The 18787-nt window shown below is 53.1% G+C and overlaps 1 protein-coding gene across 3 annotated transcripts in view; it reads right to left on the bottom strand.

The window, feature by feature from the left end:
• Window positions 1–18787, bottom strand: part of NGEF (neuronal guanine nucleotide exchange factor) — a 100774-nt gene that overhangs the window by 5167 nt on the left and 76820 nt on the right. For all 3 annotated transcript variants that reach the window (XM_004773501.3, XM_013046340.2, XM_045078911.1), the window contains 4 exons: window positions 6308–6468; window positions 4967–5119; window positions 3615–3744; window positions 1397–1471 (listed from right to left, as the gene is read on the bottom strand). In XM_004773501.3, the coding sequence (XP_004773558.1) occupies window positions 1397–1471; window positions 3615–3744; window positions 4967–5119; window positions 6308–6468 (519 nt within the window). The remainder of the gene's footprint in view (window positions 1–1396; window positions 1472–3614; window positions 3745–4966; window positions 5120–6307; window positions 6469–18787) is intronic.

The following is an 18787-nucleotide window of genomic DNA, read 5'->3' on the forward strand; positions in this document are numbered from 1 at the left end:
TTTTAAAATTTTTTCTTTTTTAAAATTTTCATTTATTTATTCAACAGAGAGAGACACAGTGAGAGAGAGAACATAGCAGAGGGAGTGGGAAAGGGAGAAGCAGGCCTCCAGCAGAGCAGAGAGCCCAATGTGGGGCTCAATCCCAGGACCCCAGGATCATGACCCAAGCCAAAGGCAGACACCCCAACGAATGAGCCACCCGTGCCCCTGGATTTTATTTTTTAAATAGTCTCTACACCCAAACAGGGGCTCAAACCCACAACCCTGAGATCAAGAATTTCACGCTCTACTGACTGAGCCAGCCAAGCGCCCCTAAAAGTCCACCTTTAAGGAAAAGGTAAACTATGGGAAGGACAAGTATAGCTTTCGTTGGATAAGAAAGAAAAGGGAGGTGACAGCAGAGGAACTTAAGAAACAGAGAGCCTGGCCCCTGGCACACAGGCCTCTCGTGGGTGCAGTCACAGGACTCACCCTCCGGGGCCCAATGGCGGCTGGGATGAACCCCCCGCCTGACAGGTGTGTGAGTCCCCATCGGGGCGGGGGAGACAGGCGGAGGGCCCTGAAAGATGTCCCCCGTCTCCCGGGTCATTCACCCTCCCTGACCAGCCTAACAGGTGGCCAACTGGTAAGGGACAGGAGGAGGGGCCAGCCAGAGGACAGGATGCCCGGCAGCCACCCATGCCAGGAGGGATGGTATATATGCTGAGCACGCCCCCACCCCCCCAAGTCTCCTCCTCTGAGGTCAACTCCCAGGAGGAACCGCTTCTCCAAGGGTGAGGAATGCACATGGTGTCTTCCCTCTTGGGCGGCAAGCCCAGGGCTTGCCAAGACCCATGAGTCCCCCCAGTAGACAGGAGGGGAGTGGCCTGGGGACAGGACCAGGCGTGCGGAGAAAAGGATGGGGCAGGGCTATGTCAGGGCACAAAGAGAGCCAGATCCTTGGGAGTGGCACAGGAGGGAAGACGCTGGAAGCCAGCAAGGACAAGCGTGGGGCCTGGGAGAGAGAAGGCCTCTGGGGGGCAGTAGAGGTCACCGCGGCTACAGCCTGGGCGCTCAGCTGGGGCCACACCTATCTGTTCTGGGGACTTGAAGGATGTTTCCTTCCCACCCTCCCTCCCTCCCTCCTTCCTTCCTTTCTTTTTTTAAAGTTATCTTTATGCCCAGTGTGGGGCTTGAACTTGCGACCCTGAGCTCAAGTCACTTGCTCTCCCCCTACTGAACTAGCCAGGCACCCCTCAAATGACCTTTTTTGATTGCAAAAGCATATGCTAAAATGCATTTGTGATTTCCAAAGACACAGTGACAGAGGACAGAGGAGGGCGCAGGACCACGAGGTGGGGGTCCGGCCAAGGAAAATGGTTCACTGGGAACAAAAGGAGGAGGGAGCCCAGCTCACCATTTCCAGTTCTTTGTGGGCGTCCAAGGCCGTGCACTCCCGCTCAGACCTTTCTTCCACTCTCTTCAGAATGTTCTGAGCACAGGAAAATCTGCATTAATTTGATCCCGGGTGGCCTTTCCTCCCCGCCCTGCCCCCATGCAGCGGTGGCACAATGAAGAGCCCAGTGGGGCGCAGGAGTCCACACAGCAGGCCCAGGCCCGAGCATTCTGATCCATGGGGGCCTCCCTGAGGATGACGAATGAGTCAGGCTCCTGCCAGGGGTTAACCATGAAGGCCAAGCTGCAGCCCCAGGTCCCCCCACCCCCGGGGGGTTGGGGAAGTGCTTAACAAGGACACCAAAGTAAAGCCAGCAACCTCCTGCTGGCGGGGTGGGCGGGGCAGCGAGGGGACAGCCATGCTCAGGCCAACCTTGGTTCCACGCGCGTGATGCTCAGGGCAGGCATGGGGGACTTCCCTGCCCTGCCCCTAGGACGAGTTTGTGGCCAAGTCCCAGTGACCCTGAGACTTCATTAACTCTGGTCTTACTGAAGAAAAGCCCTTTCTTGATTTTCTTGACTTAACAAAATGAGGCTCCCATGGCTTTTGCCTCAGAGGCCTTTCCTCAGAAGCTTCCTGAGGGCTCCAGGCTGCCATCGACTTGCCTGTGCCTCCACGCTCCCTCAACACATTAAAATAGGTCTTGATCTTACTTCTGTTGGTTTTCATCGTATAAAAGTTAAAATTTTTATATATTCATATATGCTCTTTTCCTATGACTTCTTAAAAATGTTCCCCCTCTATCTTCTGATTCGGTTTTCCCAAGTTAAGAAAAAAAAATCTCACGTGTAACCCTTTGTTGCCCCGTGTCCTGTGACTCGGGTTCGTGCTCCCTGAGTTGTCACATGGCGCTCTCTTGGGCCATCCCTGGGGTGGGGGGAGTTACCTCCTCTGATGCCCCCCACTTTGGTCCCAGGTCCCTGGGCCCTGTCCTCTGACGCTCCCCTCAACCCCGGCTGCAACCTCTCCTCCTCACTACTGCCCACCCCATGATGTCTGACCTCTCAGCTACCCTAACTGTGGCTTGCAGGTCACTCTCTCAGCTCCTCGGCCTCTGAAGCCACTCCCCCTACCAGCTGCACCAAACACCCAGCAGCCCGAGGCAGGCATGGGGTCCCCTTTCAGGAAATGCCCCTCTCCAGGCTTCCCCGGCCACAGCCCTCCTAGGCTTCCTTCTTCCTTCTATTTGTCCTTGAGCACTGTGTCCCAGGGCTGGGTCTTGGGACCCATCTCTCCTTCCTTGATGATGTCTTCCCCTAAACGCCACCTTGATGCCGAGAGGCCCTGCACTGACTTCTGCCTTTAACTTGGCACTTGGAGATTCCCTGGAACCCTGATGCCCCCTGCCCCCGCCTGTCTCCCCGCCTCAGGAAGGGCCGCACCATCACTCCTGCAGGTCCAGCTCTGACCCTTCCTTCCTCTTCCCTGGAGTAGCAAGTGGGCATCTCAATTCTGATTTCCCTCCAGGATCTCCTCTTCCCCCGACCCTCGGCTCCCCGCCTGTCCTCCAGCCCAGGCTGCCTTTCTCCCACAGCTTCCTGACCCCTTCTCCCATTTGCATCCCTGCTCTCCTGCCCCTAACTCAGCATAGGCAGTGTTGTGGGCACTCAGTTGGATCAGGCAACTCTCTTGTCCTACGGAAGCATGAAGCCAGCATCTTGCCTGGTCCCTTAGGGCCTCAACTGGCCTCACAACGTCTCTGCAGTTACTCCTGTCAAATCCCCTCAGCTCACCACTGGCCTTCCCTCCTATGAGCATCACTGCCCCAGGGCCTTTGCATAAGCAGTTATCTGTCACTTGAATGGCTCCTCTCTGTCAGCCACGTCTCAGCGCAGATGTCACTTGTCTAAGAGTCTTTCTTGACATTCCTAACTGGTGGTGACCAGGCAGTGACCCCCCAATCATGTGCCCTCCGTTTCACTGTCCTCACAGTCATGACCACTTCCTGCTTTTGTGTGCCTGTTGGTCTAATTCCCAGACTGTGGCTCACTGGGAAGAGGGGCTGACTCCCCCACTGCGTGGCACACAGTAGTAGCTTCATTAAGATTTGTGGAGCAAATGGACTTCCTAGAAAGCTAGCAGAGACCTGGAACAACTGAAGGAAACAGTCTGCAGTGGGAGAAGCACACGCAAGCCGGTTCCACAAGTCAGGGCAGGGGCTGGGGGGAGAGGCTGGTACCTGGACCAAGAGCTTGAGGCGTGTGATCCTCTGGAATGGCAGGATAAGGAAGGAGGACAGGGGCAGCCCCCGGCACTTGGGGTCCAGCTCCAGCTGTGCAATCAGCTCCCGAAAGGCTGCCTTCTCCTGGCTGGGGTACACAGACATGAGAGTCGGTCTCTGGCTCACAGGAGGCGCAAGTCAGAAGCGCATCCATGGCCTCGGAGGAACCAGACATCCCACGGGTATGGGACACACACTGATTTCTTTTAACGGAAGATAAACTGCTCATGTACAAGCCAAATGACAACAATGGCTTCACATGCCTGGGCTGTGAAAACTTCACAGGATGTATTCCGTGTGGGAAGGTAAGAATTCCTCATGTGGCAAAGTCCATGACTCAGACGCAGGATCTGGTGATTTACCCAGCAGGGAACTGTGGCAAGGTGAACCCACGTAGTGATAGGAACAGCAGCAGGCCGGGGACAACGGCCACAGGGACGTCCTGTCTGCAGGTGGCTCGGCAGTGGGGATCAGGGGGCTGCCCTGACGCGGGCTCCAGGGACCCTGGGTGGCACGTCAACAGGGACCCCGGCTCATGGCCTTCCCCTGCGGCCCAGACACCCTGTGCCTCCAGGGATGCACCGTGTACCTGCAGCCCTGGGAGGCCAGGACCCCGTTCTCCTGCTTGCTTGTCACCTCCACGTCTGTCCTCGAACTAGCATCCTGATTCCCTCGAGTCCCAGTTTTCAACCCCCAAACGTCAAACACCAAACCCTCGAATGCTCAAGTTTGAAACTCTCCACAGTTAGCCTTGACAGCAAGGCCCAGGGGAGTGGAATGGCCAGAGGAGACCTCGCAGGGGGACCTCTGGTGCTCCCCAGTGAAGGTAAGAACACATCACGGGTTCAGGTGTCACCAAAGCGCAGCACCAGAGTGTGAGGGAGTCAAAAGAGGCAAATCGACTGGAAAAATCACCTCATCATTGAAACCCCAGGGAAGCTGAGAAGTGGGCAGATGAGTGACAAAGTCAAGGGCGTTGCTGGAAGGCCACAAAGGCATCCCCTGCTGCCTCATCCCTGCCTTTGGCTCTAGTTCAAACCATCTTCCCAACTTCCTGGGCCACAAGGGGCTCTCCCGGCCTCAAACCGTCTTTTCTAAGCCCCGCAGAGCTCAGCGCAGCCATTCGAGACACGGGTCAGACGGGCGCCACGGCTGATGGTCTTGGGATTGACCTTTCTCCAGTGACCCTGCAGCCCCCGGAACGTGCCGGCCTTGGAAAGCAGGGGTCCCAGGGCCATGGCTCGGTGTCCCGGTGGGAGGAGCGACAGCCTGCACGGGGGCAGGAGAAATGAGGGGGGACACACACTCACAGCAGCTGCTTGTAGGTCCTCTCCTGGTAGGTCTGGTTGCTGACGTAGGTGATGTACACTGAGAAGTGGTTGGCCGCGTAATGGTACACGATGTCGCACACGTCCGAGATGACAATGTTCTCCTCCATCCGGCGCTCTAGCTCCAGGAGAAACCTGCGGTGGGGGAGGGGGCCGTGGGCAGTGGCTCGGGTGAAAGGCGCCTGCACCGGGACACTCAGGACACATGGCTGCCCCCGGGCCTGGCTCGGACAAGGCCACAGACACAACAGGACATGAGCCCCACACCGATGGCACCTTTGGTGCACCTACCCAGTAGGTAGGTCAGTCGTCCTGTGTTTTTAGGTGCCTGATAGCATCAAGAGTGTTTTCAAAGAGAGAGAAAGAGGCCTTATGTTTAACAGATGTACTGATGTGCCCACAGACAAGATGACAACGGGGATTTGCCTCAGCGGGATCCCGTGGGTGGTGAGGAGGGCTGGGGACGCAGACCAACCCAGGTGCCGGGCTGGGGGGCTGCGCACGTCACACTGGCGTGTCTGTTTCTGCATGTTTGCAATTCTCCACAGCAAAGTGTAAGTAAACCCCAGTGGGGTGAAGTGGCAGAGGCCCGCGGGTCTCTCAGCAGCGGTGGGTCTGAGGCCCCGGGGCGGGGCCTGCCAGGAGGTGAGTGTCCAAGCGGGGGAGGAGGGAGTGCCCAGGGCGCCTCGGGGATGGGGGGCTCCCTCCGGCCACGTGGCAGCTTGGCATCTGAGCATGCGTTGTTGGACCCGAAAGCTGAGTTTTGCTCTTTGAGCTGTGGACTCCATGGCCCAGCGGGAAATGGTCGCCAGATGTTCTAACCCAACGGTGAAATTGGCGCCCTTTCCTTCTTGACAAGGATCAGTGAATAGCTGTTCATTCCCGCTCCAGTTAAGCTCCTCCCATCCTTCCCAGCCAAAAGAGAAGCACAGTCCCAAAGCCTCCTCCACAAACCAGCACAAACACCATCTGACTGGGGGGACGAGGTCGGGGACACGTCAAACCGGGGTTTTAGGACACCAGCTCCCACGGACGCCCCTGGACCCGGTCAGGATACCTGCTGCACACCTGCCCGACAGCGGGGGACACGAGGAGCACATGCGTGGAACAGGAAGGGATCTGGAGGCAGAAGGCCTGTTCAGGGGGGTGTGACCGGCCGCCCTGCGGGGACGTATTTATTTCTATCTCATTACAGATAATTCCAAACACTCAAAAGCAGAGAAGCCGGTGTAATGGGTACTCGCTGCCAGCTTTGGCCGTGCCCCAGATGAGGGGAAGTTTCTGGAAGCCAGACCCCAAGAGGCCCAGAGCAGGGGGGCTCACCGCTCGCTGACGGCCATGACGTCCAGGACGTTGGAGAAGAGGATGTGTGCCTCTGACGGGTGTAGGATCTTCTTCAGACGCTCATTCTCCATGAAGTGAGACACGAGCAGGCTCAGGCTTTTGTAGTAGGAGGCCTCGGACGTGACCAGCTCGAACATGGCCTGTGTTGGGACAAACAGGTAAGAGACACCCTTATTCCGTAGCATGACTGTTATCTGGTCGCTGAGACTTTCCCCGTGACAACACGAGGCTCTGTGCTCTCCAGTAAGGAGCTTCGCCAGAGTGAGGGCTCTCGCTCCCGGCTCAGCTCCACACCCCCAACCAGCTCACAAGCCAACCAAGGACCCTTCCTGAGGGCGGGGTCAGGCCCCACAATGGCTGCCCAGAAAGGATGTGTAGTGGGGTGAACTGTGGACCCCCCACAAGCTGTGTCCATGTCCTAAGCTCTGGTGCCTGTGAATATGAACTTATTTGGGGACAAGTTCTGTACAGAAGGATGTCAAGGACGTCACCCTGGATCGAGAGCCTAAATCCAACAACAGGTGTCTTTATGAGAGAGGTATGGGACACAGGAGGGACGTCGACACGGAGGCATGGGGAGGAGGCCGTGTGAAAACAGGCAGAGATGGACAGGTTGCCCTGTGAGGCCGCAGGCAGAGTGGGGTTTAAAAGAAGGGACGTGGGGCACCTGGGTGGCTCAGTGGGTTAAGCTGCTGCCTTCGGCTCAGGTCATGATCTCAGGGTCCTGGGATCGAGCCCCGCATTGGGGTCTCTGCTCAGCAGGGAGCCTGCTTCCTCCTGTTTGTGATCTCTCTCTGTCAAATACATAAATAAAATCTTAAAAAAAAAAAAGAAGGGATGTGTTGGGGCACCTGGGTAGCTCAGTGGGTTAAGCCTCTGCCTTAGGCTCAGGTCATGATCTCAGGATCCTAGGACCGAGCCCCCCATCGGGCTCTCTGCTCAGCAGGGAGCCTGCTTCTCCCTCTCTCTCTGCCTGCCTCTCTGCCTACTTGTGATCTCTCTGTCAAATAAATAAATAAAAATCTAAAAAAAAAAAAAAAAAAAAAAAAAGAAGGGACGTGTTTGTAAGTTGGGTACACACAGTGGCATACACCTGCCCAACAAAAGGGACAAAGTTCGTAAGGAAGTCACTCCAGGGATCACGCCATCACAGAGCCTGGCCACTGCAGCAGAGCCCCCCAGACGCCCTCGGTTCTGCCCCTGACCCAGGCTGACCGGAGCTGGGCCGCGGCCTCTCTGGAATCGTCCCCGAGTCATGGTGGCCTGTATTCAGCAGACAAAGCCACAGAAGGCACATCCCCCCAATCCTCCAGCCTCGCTGGCGGCCCTGGCGGGATGCAGGGGGCTTCTCGACAAGCGCCACTGACATGGAACTGCGTCCCGCTGCTAAGTCTAAGTTTCCTAAGAAAATGTCAGGCCGTTGAAGATTTCGAGTTCTAGGCAAATAGAACTAAAAACGCCCCCAGCTGACATGGACGAGTATTGCAGAGAGGAAACAACACCCACAGCCCCACAGAGGAAGGCACGACTCCCAGGGGGACGCACGTGAGGCCCACCTGGGGTCCCACCCACATCTCAGGCCCACTGCATCTAGTCTGCTGGGCTGGGTGTGGGGGCCGGTGCCGGGGTCCTCCAGCGGCTGGGCCTGACCAGCTGGTCACGGACACCAGCTGTGCCCCCCGCCCACTCTGCCTCCTCCGCTGACAGGCCATTAGTCGCCCGTGAAGTCTGTGTTTCTCTTCATTTTCTGTCACATTATTTGCCACATCAATATGGCTGTTTTTCCTCATCAATACCGTCTTACTCTCATTCAAGCCGCGTGGTGGCAGCGCGGGGTTGACGGGGATCTACCGTCTGCTCTCCAGACCCCCTCGTTCGCTCACTCATTCATTCACTCACGCACTCATTCACTTATTCACTCATTTGTTCACTTATTCTCACACTTGTTCACTCATTGATTCACTCACTCATTCACTTACTCACTCAATAATTCACTCATTCGCTGACTCACTTGCCGGCTCTCCCATTTGCTCCCATGTTTACTGAGTGCCTGTCTAGGCCCCAGGCATTCAGGGGTGAGCACGGCCAACTCCCTGACACCATAGCGCTTGTGTCCCGGGAGTGGGGACAGAGCAGACAGGAGTACGACTGTCCCAGTCAGGCAGTGAGGAAGGCCACGGAGCAAACGGGGAGAGGTGTGTGTGAGTGTGTGAGAGACTGCATATACGACTGAGGGTAAGAACGTGTATGTGTGTGTATGAGAGCATATACATATGAACGAGCTTGTGTGTGAATGAGCATAAGAATGTGCACGTGCGTGTGAACGTGTGCAAGCATGTGTGTGTGTTGCTTCCAGCAGGGCACTCCTTCCTGAGAATACCACTGCTCCGCGGCCGAGCTGTTGAGGCCACCCCTTGTGCACCACCCAGCTGAGACCCTGGGCCTCAGGGAACACTCAGGTAGACCGACCCAGATTTTCTGAATCACGGCTCATCTCTCAGTGGTGCTCTTAGTGCCCAGTTGGATTCGTATTAGGTTTGATGTCTGCCACTACTTAGGCTATGCTTCCAGTTTTTCCAGCCCTGCCACTACCAAGCCCGCTCCTACCTGGGTTCTTTCCAATGGGCGGGAGCCACTCAGCTCTGGATGCCGCGTGGGAGGGGCCGGGCTAGGTGGTTCTGCAGTTGCGGGAACGGTGGTGGGCAGCTGAGCAGCGGAACAGTCAAGGCTTCTGCCTCGGCGTTAGCCAGACCTCGGCCATGAATGAGAATTGCTTTATCCAGCTAAGCCTGTTTGCAGGCGCACAAAATGGGAACAGTCCCCAGTGGACAGTCTGCAGCCTGGAGCCCGCCCATGTCAAAGCACCTGCTGGATGCCCAGGGTCATTACCAAGCCAGCATCAGGGCGCTGCCCTCACAGGACTGAGCTTCATGGGATGGAGCTCTGGCCAGAGGGGTCAGGAGGAGTCTGTACTAGAAGGTGACCCTGGACATGACAGCAAGCCCATTTCCAGAGAGACGCCAATGCTCGTGTGGAGAAAGGATGCGGGCGCCTGGTGGGACAGTGGGGGCTGGTGGCCAGGCCATGAGAGAGGGCCACGGAGGGAACAGCAGGCTCCTGTTTGCATTTTTGAGTCTGTCCCCTGCCCGCTGTGTGGGCCAAAACCATGCAGCCCTGTTTTCCAGAGTCTGAGATGGCTGCTCCTGACCTCGGAACGTGTTCACCTCACTTCCCACACTGGCCTGTGGAGAAGCTGTGTCCGGCTTCCTGCAGGGTTACCCCACTGGGCCTGGAAGGCGCTGGATCCTATCTTTCTCAGTAAGTTTAGATTTTTCTCCAAAGAAAGGAAACAACAGAGAGAAATCATTCTCTGTTGTGTCCCGTCTGGGACCATCACCGCTCCATGTCCCACAAGCCGGCCCAGTTTAGCTTCAGCCTGTGGCATCTCCCCCTCCCTGGGGCCATTCAGTCACGAGTGAGACTGCGGACCCCGGACCAGCACTGCACCCCTCGAACACAAAATACTCCAGAGACACACAAAGCTAGGACCCCTCATTCATGCAGTACGGGCCACGGGGGTTGCTTGGGGGGTCGCTGGGATGTGGCAGGCCATCTCCGCACAGGGGAGGTGGGGGTGCCCAGAGTTAGGACCACCTGGCCACGCTGTTCGAGCAATGAATTTGGAGAAACAAATGAGACTCCAGCCCATTAACAACACAGATAAAAGAAGAGGCGGGGACACCAAGAAAATCTGGAGGCACCCAGATCTGCTTCCGGGCCCAGAGAACACTGCTTGTTAAGAACTCAGCTTCCTGACCCACAGTTGGGGTGACTGCAGATGGTTCAGCCTGTGTCACCCTCCATCGTCCACAGGGGTCCTCAGGGTCCTGCCACCTCCTCCGTCCCCCATACCCCACTCCCAGGGGGCTACGGGCATCGGCCCTTCATTCTTCCACTGGCAAAACTCGGGCTGGGTGATTCCCTACCCTGGTCTTCACCTGCGCCAGCTCCTTGTAACTCAGGGTGGCCTAGAGAAGCCCCCCCCAACCCCCCCACCGCGGGGCGTTCTGTCCCACTCGGGATTGTTTGCGGCTTCCCGGAACTCAGTGCTCGTGAATCACCGCTGTCTGATGCCTCACCTTCCCTTTATCACAATGTGGTCCCAGGGCCCGAGTCACCAGGGCGACCTCTGTGGGGGTTGGTATGGCACTGGCACAGCCAGGAAGCAAAAGCACCCCCCTCCCTCAGAGTCCCGGGTTACGGGGAGATGGGCCGAGGAAGAAGTCATTAAGGTTTACTGTAAGGACTGGTGTCCTTACAAGAAGAGACAGACCCCAGGGATTCAAGCCAAGAACAGGTGTCCCACCAGACACCAGCGCTGCTGGCACCTTGATTTCAGACTTCCAGCCCCGGAGCTGTGCAAAATCCATGCCTGCTGTCCAGCGACCTGGTCTGCGGCAGTCGGTGAGGGCAGCCCAAGCCGGCCAGGGCATCACCAATTTCCCATCCAGCTCCAGAAATTCTGGTACCCTCCATCCCCCCGGCCGCCCTCACTCGCCAGCTGAGCCCACCTAGACTGGAGGCTGAGGCCACAAGCTCCCTCTGGATACCAGACACACACCTCTCAGGGAGCCAGGGAAAGTCAGGCATTATTCCCAATCACCAGACTGAGGCCCGGGACCACAGTCAAGAGAAAGGAGACGACCTCTGTGTCACCGGGGCCACTCAGACCCGACAGATGACTCCTCACCAATTTTCTGTCAAACAGCATGTGCTGCTTCCCAAAAAGTCACACCAAGAAAGTTCATTTTGCAAGAACTCGGGATCTTCCTGCTGCCCCTCCCTTGCCAAAATGAGGCATCTTTCTCTCTAAATCCAGAAAATGCTTGGCCATACTCCTCTCTTAGTGACTATGTTCCTGTTCAGACAGGCGGGGGCAGCCCTCACCTGGTGGATGGAGAGGTCTCGAGTGTCCTGGTTCTCTCCACCTTGTCTGCGCAGGATTAGCCCCAGGGCCCCAGGGCGCTCGTCCAATATCCAACAGGTGACTAACCCCTCACTTGGTCCTTAATACAGCCCTGGAGGTCTCCCAGATTGTCTCCACCGGGCAGAGGTGGGCACTAAGGTCACACGAAGGTTCTGTTCCCCAGGCTCCCTGCTCCCCACACTCAGGGAAGCCTGCATCTGTTTACAAGGACACCATTAGTTGTGTCTTATGTTCATCCTTCTTTCTGCTGGACTGGACGGCCAATGTCCCGTCTCCTTTCCTGGATGGTTTCCTAAAGCAGCTCATACAGAAAACTCAATGCTCCAGAGTTCTCCTGCCCACCTGCTAAGAGCTGGGGACCACCAGACACTGGGGACCCCGAGATGACTAAGACCCACCCCCTACCTCTTGGAGAGACCCTCTGCCCAGGACACCTCAACCACAGGGAGCCCAGCACCTTGGCTCACTGGTTCCACAAACATGTCCCAAGAACCACCTCTAGGACGTGACTGGGCTCGATGCTGGGGACACAGAGGGACAGAGGCATGCTGTCACCAAGAAAGCAGCTGGAGCATGGCCGATGACAGTTCATCAGTGGTCCCGACAGTGAAATGGGAATGCAGGGGAGGGGGCCTTGCCTCGTTAGCGGCAAGGGTTCTGGAAGGGGCTAAGTCAGAGAACTAGAAGAGTTAGCTAGGCAACTCTTAGCTAGGGAAGAGTTAGCTAGGGAAACACCAATGTTTTTCAACCTGGTCCCCTGACTATAGGCGTTTGTGAAAATGCAGATCCCCAGGCCTTGCCCCAAACCCACACACAACCTGTCTTTGAACAAGATGCACAGGTCCTCACGAGGCATGGCAGGGACCGAGGACCTGGCCCCCAAAGCTTCCACAAGTACCTTTCTTTCTTCCTTGTCCCTCAGAGTCCTAAGTGTTAGGGCATCTGCCTGATGCCTTTACTTCCTTTTAGTACGTTTGCTTTTAGCTGGAGGGTGAGAGGGGACAGAGGGAAAGTCGGGCCCTAAGGCCAAGGGCTTGGGGCATCCTTCCTGGAGCACCAGCCTGCCTCAGAGGGCTGTGGGGACACAACCCATGGACAGTTTGGTTCGGATCCCACGGTCCAGGCTGCACGTCCCACAACATGCCAGAGGGAGTGATGGGACTTTGTTCTGCCAAAGGCGCGACCTCATGCTCCAGATGCTCGGTCCCTGTGCACAGGTGGCCACACTTCTCTCTCCTCCGAGGGTGTCACAGAAACCAGGGAAGAGATGACCAGGTCCTTCCATCAGAGGCCGCACCTGCTCTTGGCTTTGGGGCCTTCAGAGTAGCCCCCCCTCGGGGCAGATTCACGTCCATGCTCCCGGCTGGTCCCCTCTCCTCATAATGGCACAAGGCTGGGCTCACTTCTGTGCCTAGTACAATAATCCACATGTCACAGGCATTCGGGCGGCCAGAAGTGACTCGAAAAAGCTCTTAGTAATGAACAAGTTCCTAAGAATGCCTCTTTCTTCCACAAATGATGATGAAGTCAGATTCCAAAGCCCATGCTTTGACCAGCTGGTCAAGGCTGCTGCACGTCTGGTCCGTGTGGGAAACGCAAGGGGGGGGGACAAGGCTGAGTGAGTTCGCAGGGCGGGAGCATCACAGGGCATAGTGACAATGACCCCACCTTGTTGCAGCGGGCCTAGAGCTCACGTATGAAATTTGAGCTTGCTGGCAGGCCCTCGGGGCCCAGTGCCGCCCACACCACCAGCAGTCCAAACCCAATCCTCTGCAAGGGCCACACATGTCACAAACACCCACTGTTACATTTCCTCCAGATGACCTGGTTTAGTAAGATGTTTTATGAAGAAGTTTACACTTAGGGATGCCTGGGTGGCTCAGTCGGTTAAGCAACTGCCTTCAGCTCAAGTCGTGATCCCAGGGTCCTGGGGCTGAGCTCCACACTGGGTTCCCTGCTCTGCAGGAAACCTGCTTCTCCCTCTGCCTCCCCCTGCTTGTGTTCCTTCTCTCTCTCTCTCTCAAATAAATAAATAGAATCTTAAAGAAAAGAAAAGAAAAAATGTACACTAAAGTCAGTTAAAATTTAAAACTTGAAACTATGTTCAGCCTCACTCACGGGTAAGAGAAATGCAAATTAAAACCACAACAAAGGAGCCCCTGGGTGGCTCAGTGGGTTAAGCCTCTGCCTTTGGCTCAGGTCATGATCCCAGGGGCCTGGGATCAAGTCCCGCATTGGGCTTGCTGCTCAGCAGGGAGCCTGCTTCTCCTCATCTCTGTCTCTCTGCCTACTTGTGATCTCTCTCTGTCAAATAAATAAATAAAGTCTTAAAAAAAAAAAAAACCCACAAGATATCATTCATGATCTAGCTTATTGCTCAAGACAAAATGATTGGCTAACGTACAATGGTGGTGCTGAGCCCACACCCTCAAACCGAAGTGTGAAGATGGTATCTTCACCAGATTTAGAAGAGCAGGTAACTTTTAACTCCACAGTTCCACTGGCAATTCCCATAGAACTCCACTGTGTGGATTTCAGTCTTAAATAACGCTACACGCAATGTTCTTAATCCTCAACATTCAAAAAAAAAAAATTTTTTTTTTAATTTATTTGAGAGAGAGAGATCACAAGCAGAGAGAGAGGCGGGGGCGGGGAAGCAGGCTCCCCGCTGAGCAGAGAGCCCTATGTGGGGGGTGGATCCCAGGACCCTGAGATCATGACCTGAGCTGAAGGCAGAGCTTTAACTGACTGAGCCACCCAGGCACCCTGATCCACAATATTTCTAATTGCAAATGGCCATCAATGGGGGTTGGTTAAATAAATTATGGAACATCAAAGACAAGAGAGATCTATAAAGCTAACAAAACAAAACAAAAAAAAAAGGAAAAAGAATGGGCGTCCATTTGGGCTGGTGCAGAAAGATTTTCAAAATGTTCTACCAAGTTAAAAAAGAAAGCAGGGGGCAGAACAATCTAATAGCAGGTTCACTGTTTGTGTGACATGCAGACGCTGGCCCTGGCGTGTCAGGCCCAGAGGAGACTTTTTCACTGTAAAGCATTTACTCCTTTTTTTTGCACTTTATATCAGATACATAAATCATTTATCCAAAGGATTCCTTTTAAAAATGACAAATGCTGGGGCGCCTGGGTGGCTCAGTGGATTAAAGGCCTTCTGCTCAGGTCATGATCCCAGGGTCTTGAGATCCAGCCCCGCATCGCATCAGGCTCTCTGCTCAGCAGGGAGTCTGCTTCTCCCTCTCTCTCTGCCTGCCTTTCTGCCTCCTTGTGATCTCTATCAAATAAATAAATAATCTTTTTTTAAAAAATGACAAATGCTAACATGTCTTTTTTGGAAGAAGTTACAGGTGTCTGTCATAGGACAGGAGCTGTCTGGTGTTCTGTGTGATGGCTCCTGTCTGTGTTAAATCACAGGCAGAGTCCCTTTCTCTCCGACCAGAGACTCCTTTACGGAATGGTTAAGCTTTATCCTAAAGAGACAAGGGCATGGTTCCACGAAGGCTGGTGAGCTAAATAATATTCATGATTTAATTTCTTGATAGAAGTACATCATATGGAAGCGCCTGGGTGGCTCAGTGGGTTAAAGCCTCTGCCTTCGGTTCAGGTCATGATCCTGGAGTCCTGGGATTGAGCCCCGAATCGAACCCCGCATCAAGCCCCTCATCGGGCTCTCTGCTCAGCAGGGAGCCTGCATCTTCCTCTGTCTCTGCCTGCCTTTCTGCCTACTTGTGATCTCTGTCAAATAAATGAGTAAAATCTTAAAAAAAAAAAAAAAAGTACATCATATGAAGGGCACCTGGGTGGCTCAGTCCTTAAGGGTCGCCTTGGGCTCAGGTCACGATCCCAGGGTCCTGGGATCAGGCTGCATCAGGCTCCCTGCCCAGCAGGGAGCATGCTTCTCCTTCTCCCACTCCCTCGCTTGTGTTCCCTCTCTCTGTGTCTCTCCCTGTCAAATAAATAAAAATCTTCAAAAAAAAAAATTAAAAAGTACATCATATTAAAAACCCATAATTTTCTTCTAAAATGGATAGCTTTCTTAAAAAAAAAAAAAGTACTGGGGCTCCTTGGTGGCTCAGTGGGTTAAGCCCCTACCTTGGGCTCAGGTCATGATCTCAGGGTCCTGGGATCGAGCCCCGCATCGGCCTCTCTGCTCAGAAGGGAGCCTGCTCCTCGCCCCCCAGCTCTGCCTGACTCTCGGCCTACTTGTGACCTCTGTCAAATAAATAAATAAAATCTTAAAAAAACAAAAAGTACCTTAACATTTGAAGTTGTGGAAACGGGTTGAAAAACAAATTAAAAAAAAAAAAAACCTGTCCCGTTCTGGGGGCTGAGCTGACTCAGACTGTAGGAGATCCTGACAGATCCCCTAGTTGGGCTGTGCCAGATAACGACAGGGTCCCTGACAGGACAAAGCTGGAGGTCCTGTCTGGGCATGTCAGGGCTGTGCTGCTGCAGGTAAGGAAGAGCCTGCGCAGGCTGCCCCACAGGAGCGTCTGTGTGACCTTGTCTCCTTGGAGATACTCAAACTAGCTTTTCCCACTCACTTTTCCAGCACATCCAGCTCACCAGGATCAGGGACCAGAGAGCAAGTCTGTCTGTTCTATCCTGTTTGCCTCGACAGGTTCTGGGCGCTGGCTGGGGACGCAAGCCACGCCAGCCGCAGGAGTGACCACTCCCAGGGCCTGCTGGGGACAGCCCCTGCAGGTTTTCCATGATCTCTCAGGACCCCGGCATTAGCTGGTGAGAATCAAGTACTGTCCGATGCTTCTTCCAGGGAGATGCCTGATCCCTCCCCCAGTTCTGGTCCCTCGTCTTTGCTTTTCAGTCTCTTTTCAGGATCATTTTGTGGTCCACCGCTTTGGTGGGGGGGGGGGCTGCATCCCCCCCCCACACCCGGGGCCTCACTGAACGCCCTACTTCCTCTACCACCGCTTCCTGCCCAAACCTTGTCATTTGAATGTATGTCTGGTTATTTCTCAAACTGTTGTGTTCTCAGACAGTAACTCCAACACCATTCCAAATAGGGGGGTGGGAAGCAAGAGCTTCAGAGTTAAGTTTAAAAAACAAAAATGAAACCAAGAAAATCCTACCTGATGTCTAAGACAACATGTTTCGATATTAGTTACCTAATTTTTACTTAGAAAAGGAAAAAAACATGCAATTTTATTCTTCAATCCTGACTCTTCAATGACTGACTAAGACTTGGGCCTACCAAAAGGCCATCATTTGGGGGTATTTTCCTTGTGTGAACAGTAGTTCACTGCAACCTGCTGCTTTTGTAACTCAGGAGAAAGAGATGTTCCAACAACAGATTGAGCTTGGGGAACAAGTTGCCTGACTTGCTTTGATAAATGAGATCTAATGCAAAAGTCAGATTTTTTGGAACAAAAAAAATCTGAAGATCTCACTGTTGTGTCCCTTGCCAAATATTAACAAAATAGACACTCACATTAAGCTTTTAGAAAAATAAACATGAAAATCAGACCTAGGGAGCCTGGGCGGTTCAGTGGGTTAAATGTCCGACTCGGTCATGATCTCAGGGTCATGGGGTCCAGGCCTGTGACCAGGTGCGCACTCAGCAGAGAGTCTGTTTGAGATGCTCTCCCTCCCATTCTGCTCCTCCCCCCACCCCACCCTCATCCAGCTCACGTGGGTGTTGGGGGTGGGGAGTGTGCATATGCATGCTCTCTCTCTCGAATAAATAAATCTTAAAAAAAAAAAAAAGTGAGACCATAAAGACTTAGAGCAAGACACATGGAAGCCTGTGTGTCCTTGTGACTTGTAATTGCATATGACTCTATTTATTGTTAGGTAACCCTAGTTATTGAGATGTCTCTATCAGATCCATTGGAAATGACAAAAACATAATTTATTACATCTATTTCCCATGCCAATTCTACTATAGATGGAATGTTCTAGCCTGCCTTTAAAAAAAAAAAAAAAAGATCTTATTTATTTATTTTAGAAAGAGGAAGTAGGGGGAGGGGCAGAAGAGGAGAGAGAGCCACAAAGTAGACTGTGTAGCCCAGAGCCGGCCATCATAGACCTCAGCCTACTACCAACCCAGAGATCATGACCTCAGCGGAAACCAAGAGTCAGAAGCCCAACCAATCCCCCATCCAGGTGCCCCTCTAGCCTGCCTTTTTTTTTTTTTTTTTTTTTTTTTTTTTTTTTTCTTTTTTAAAGATTTTATTTACTTATTTGACAGAGACAGATCACAAGTAGGCAGAGAGGCAGGCAGAGAGAGAGAGAGGAGGAAGCAGGCTCCCTGCTGAGCAGAGAGCCCGATGCGGGACTCGATCCCAGGACCCTGAGATCATGACCCGAGCCGAAGGCAGCGGCTCAACCCACTGAGCCACCCAGGTGCCCATCTAGCCTGCCTTTTAAAAACTCAATGTGGTGTACATATTCACCCAGTTTATCCTTTGAAAACATGCTTATTACATGTTTTGCCTTTGTACACTGTCCTATTAAATAATTCCCCTATCACTGCACATTTCAGGTTCTTCCTGCCATTCTCCCCCTGATTTCTGCTGGAATAAACATCCTAATAAATAAGTACTTGTGCACTTTTCTGATTATTTTTCAAAATACATTTCTAGGAATAGTAACACTAGACAGTGGGCAAACATACCGCCGCTATAAGGGTTTGGTGCAAATTTAGCTATTTTTTTTTCCTATCAGCTGTTTGAAATACTGTTTGAAATATTCATTGAAAAATCCCCCAACAACACGTTTTAAATATATTTACATTTAAAAGTCTCTGCCACCTGAAATGCTTGTACCTCAATGTTGTTTTAATTTGGACCTCTTTGATTAAACCAGTGAGTTTGATTTCCCCCCACCTTTTTTTAAAATTTAATCACTGGCCACTTGCAGTTTTCCTGAGAATTGTTTTGTCCATTTTTCTTTGGGATACTCATCTTTCTTGTCGATAGAGCTCACTAACTGATCAAGACCTGGGTTTGCTGATACCTGCTAAAACAACTAAGTTTTGCAAGTTTATCTTAGAATCAGCCATCTCCCCGAAATGCCTAATAAAGATCCAATACTTGTGACCCCCTCCAGATTTATAAGTAGGGAGCCATCACTAGAAGGTAAGGATGTCTCTGACTGCCCTTTTTTACGGTTATCTCTTATTTCTTTCCTTATTTTGCTGGACTGGCTAGAACTTCTAGACCAACATCAGCATTTAGCAAGCTTCCCTGTCTTGCCTTTATTGTCACCAACAATTCTTCATGAAATGTGATCTTGAGATATAGACCTAAGACACTCCTTATAAATTTCAGAAAGTATCCTGAGTTTTGTTTGGATGGAAATAAATGGGCTACTTCCCTTTTAGAGGTCTTTGAGAAGGAGACGCTCAGGGTGTTCTTCTCCTCTGGCCTATTAATATGATGAATTTTGGCCCCAAACTTTATACCGTCTTTGCATTCATGCATAGGTGCTCAAAGC

The sequence above is a fragment of the Mustela putorius genome, unplaced genomic scaffold (assembly GCF_011764305.1).
Source record: "Mustela putorius furo isolate JIRA1106 unplaced genomic scaffold, ASM1176430v1.1 tig00000275_pilon_pilon_pilon, whole genome shotgun sequence".
NCBI lineage: Eukaryota > Metazoa > Chordata > Mammalia > Carnivora > Mustelidae > Mustela > Mustela putorius.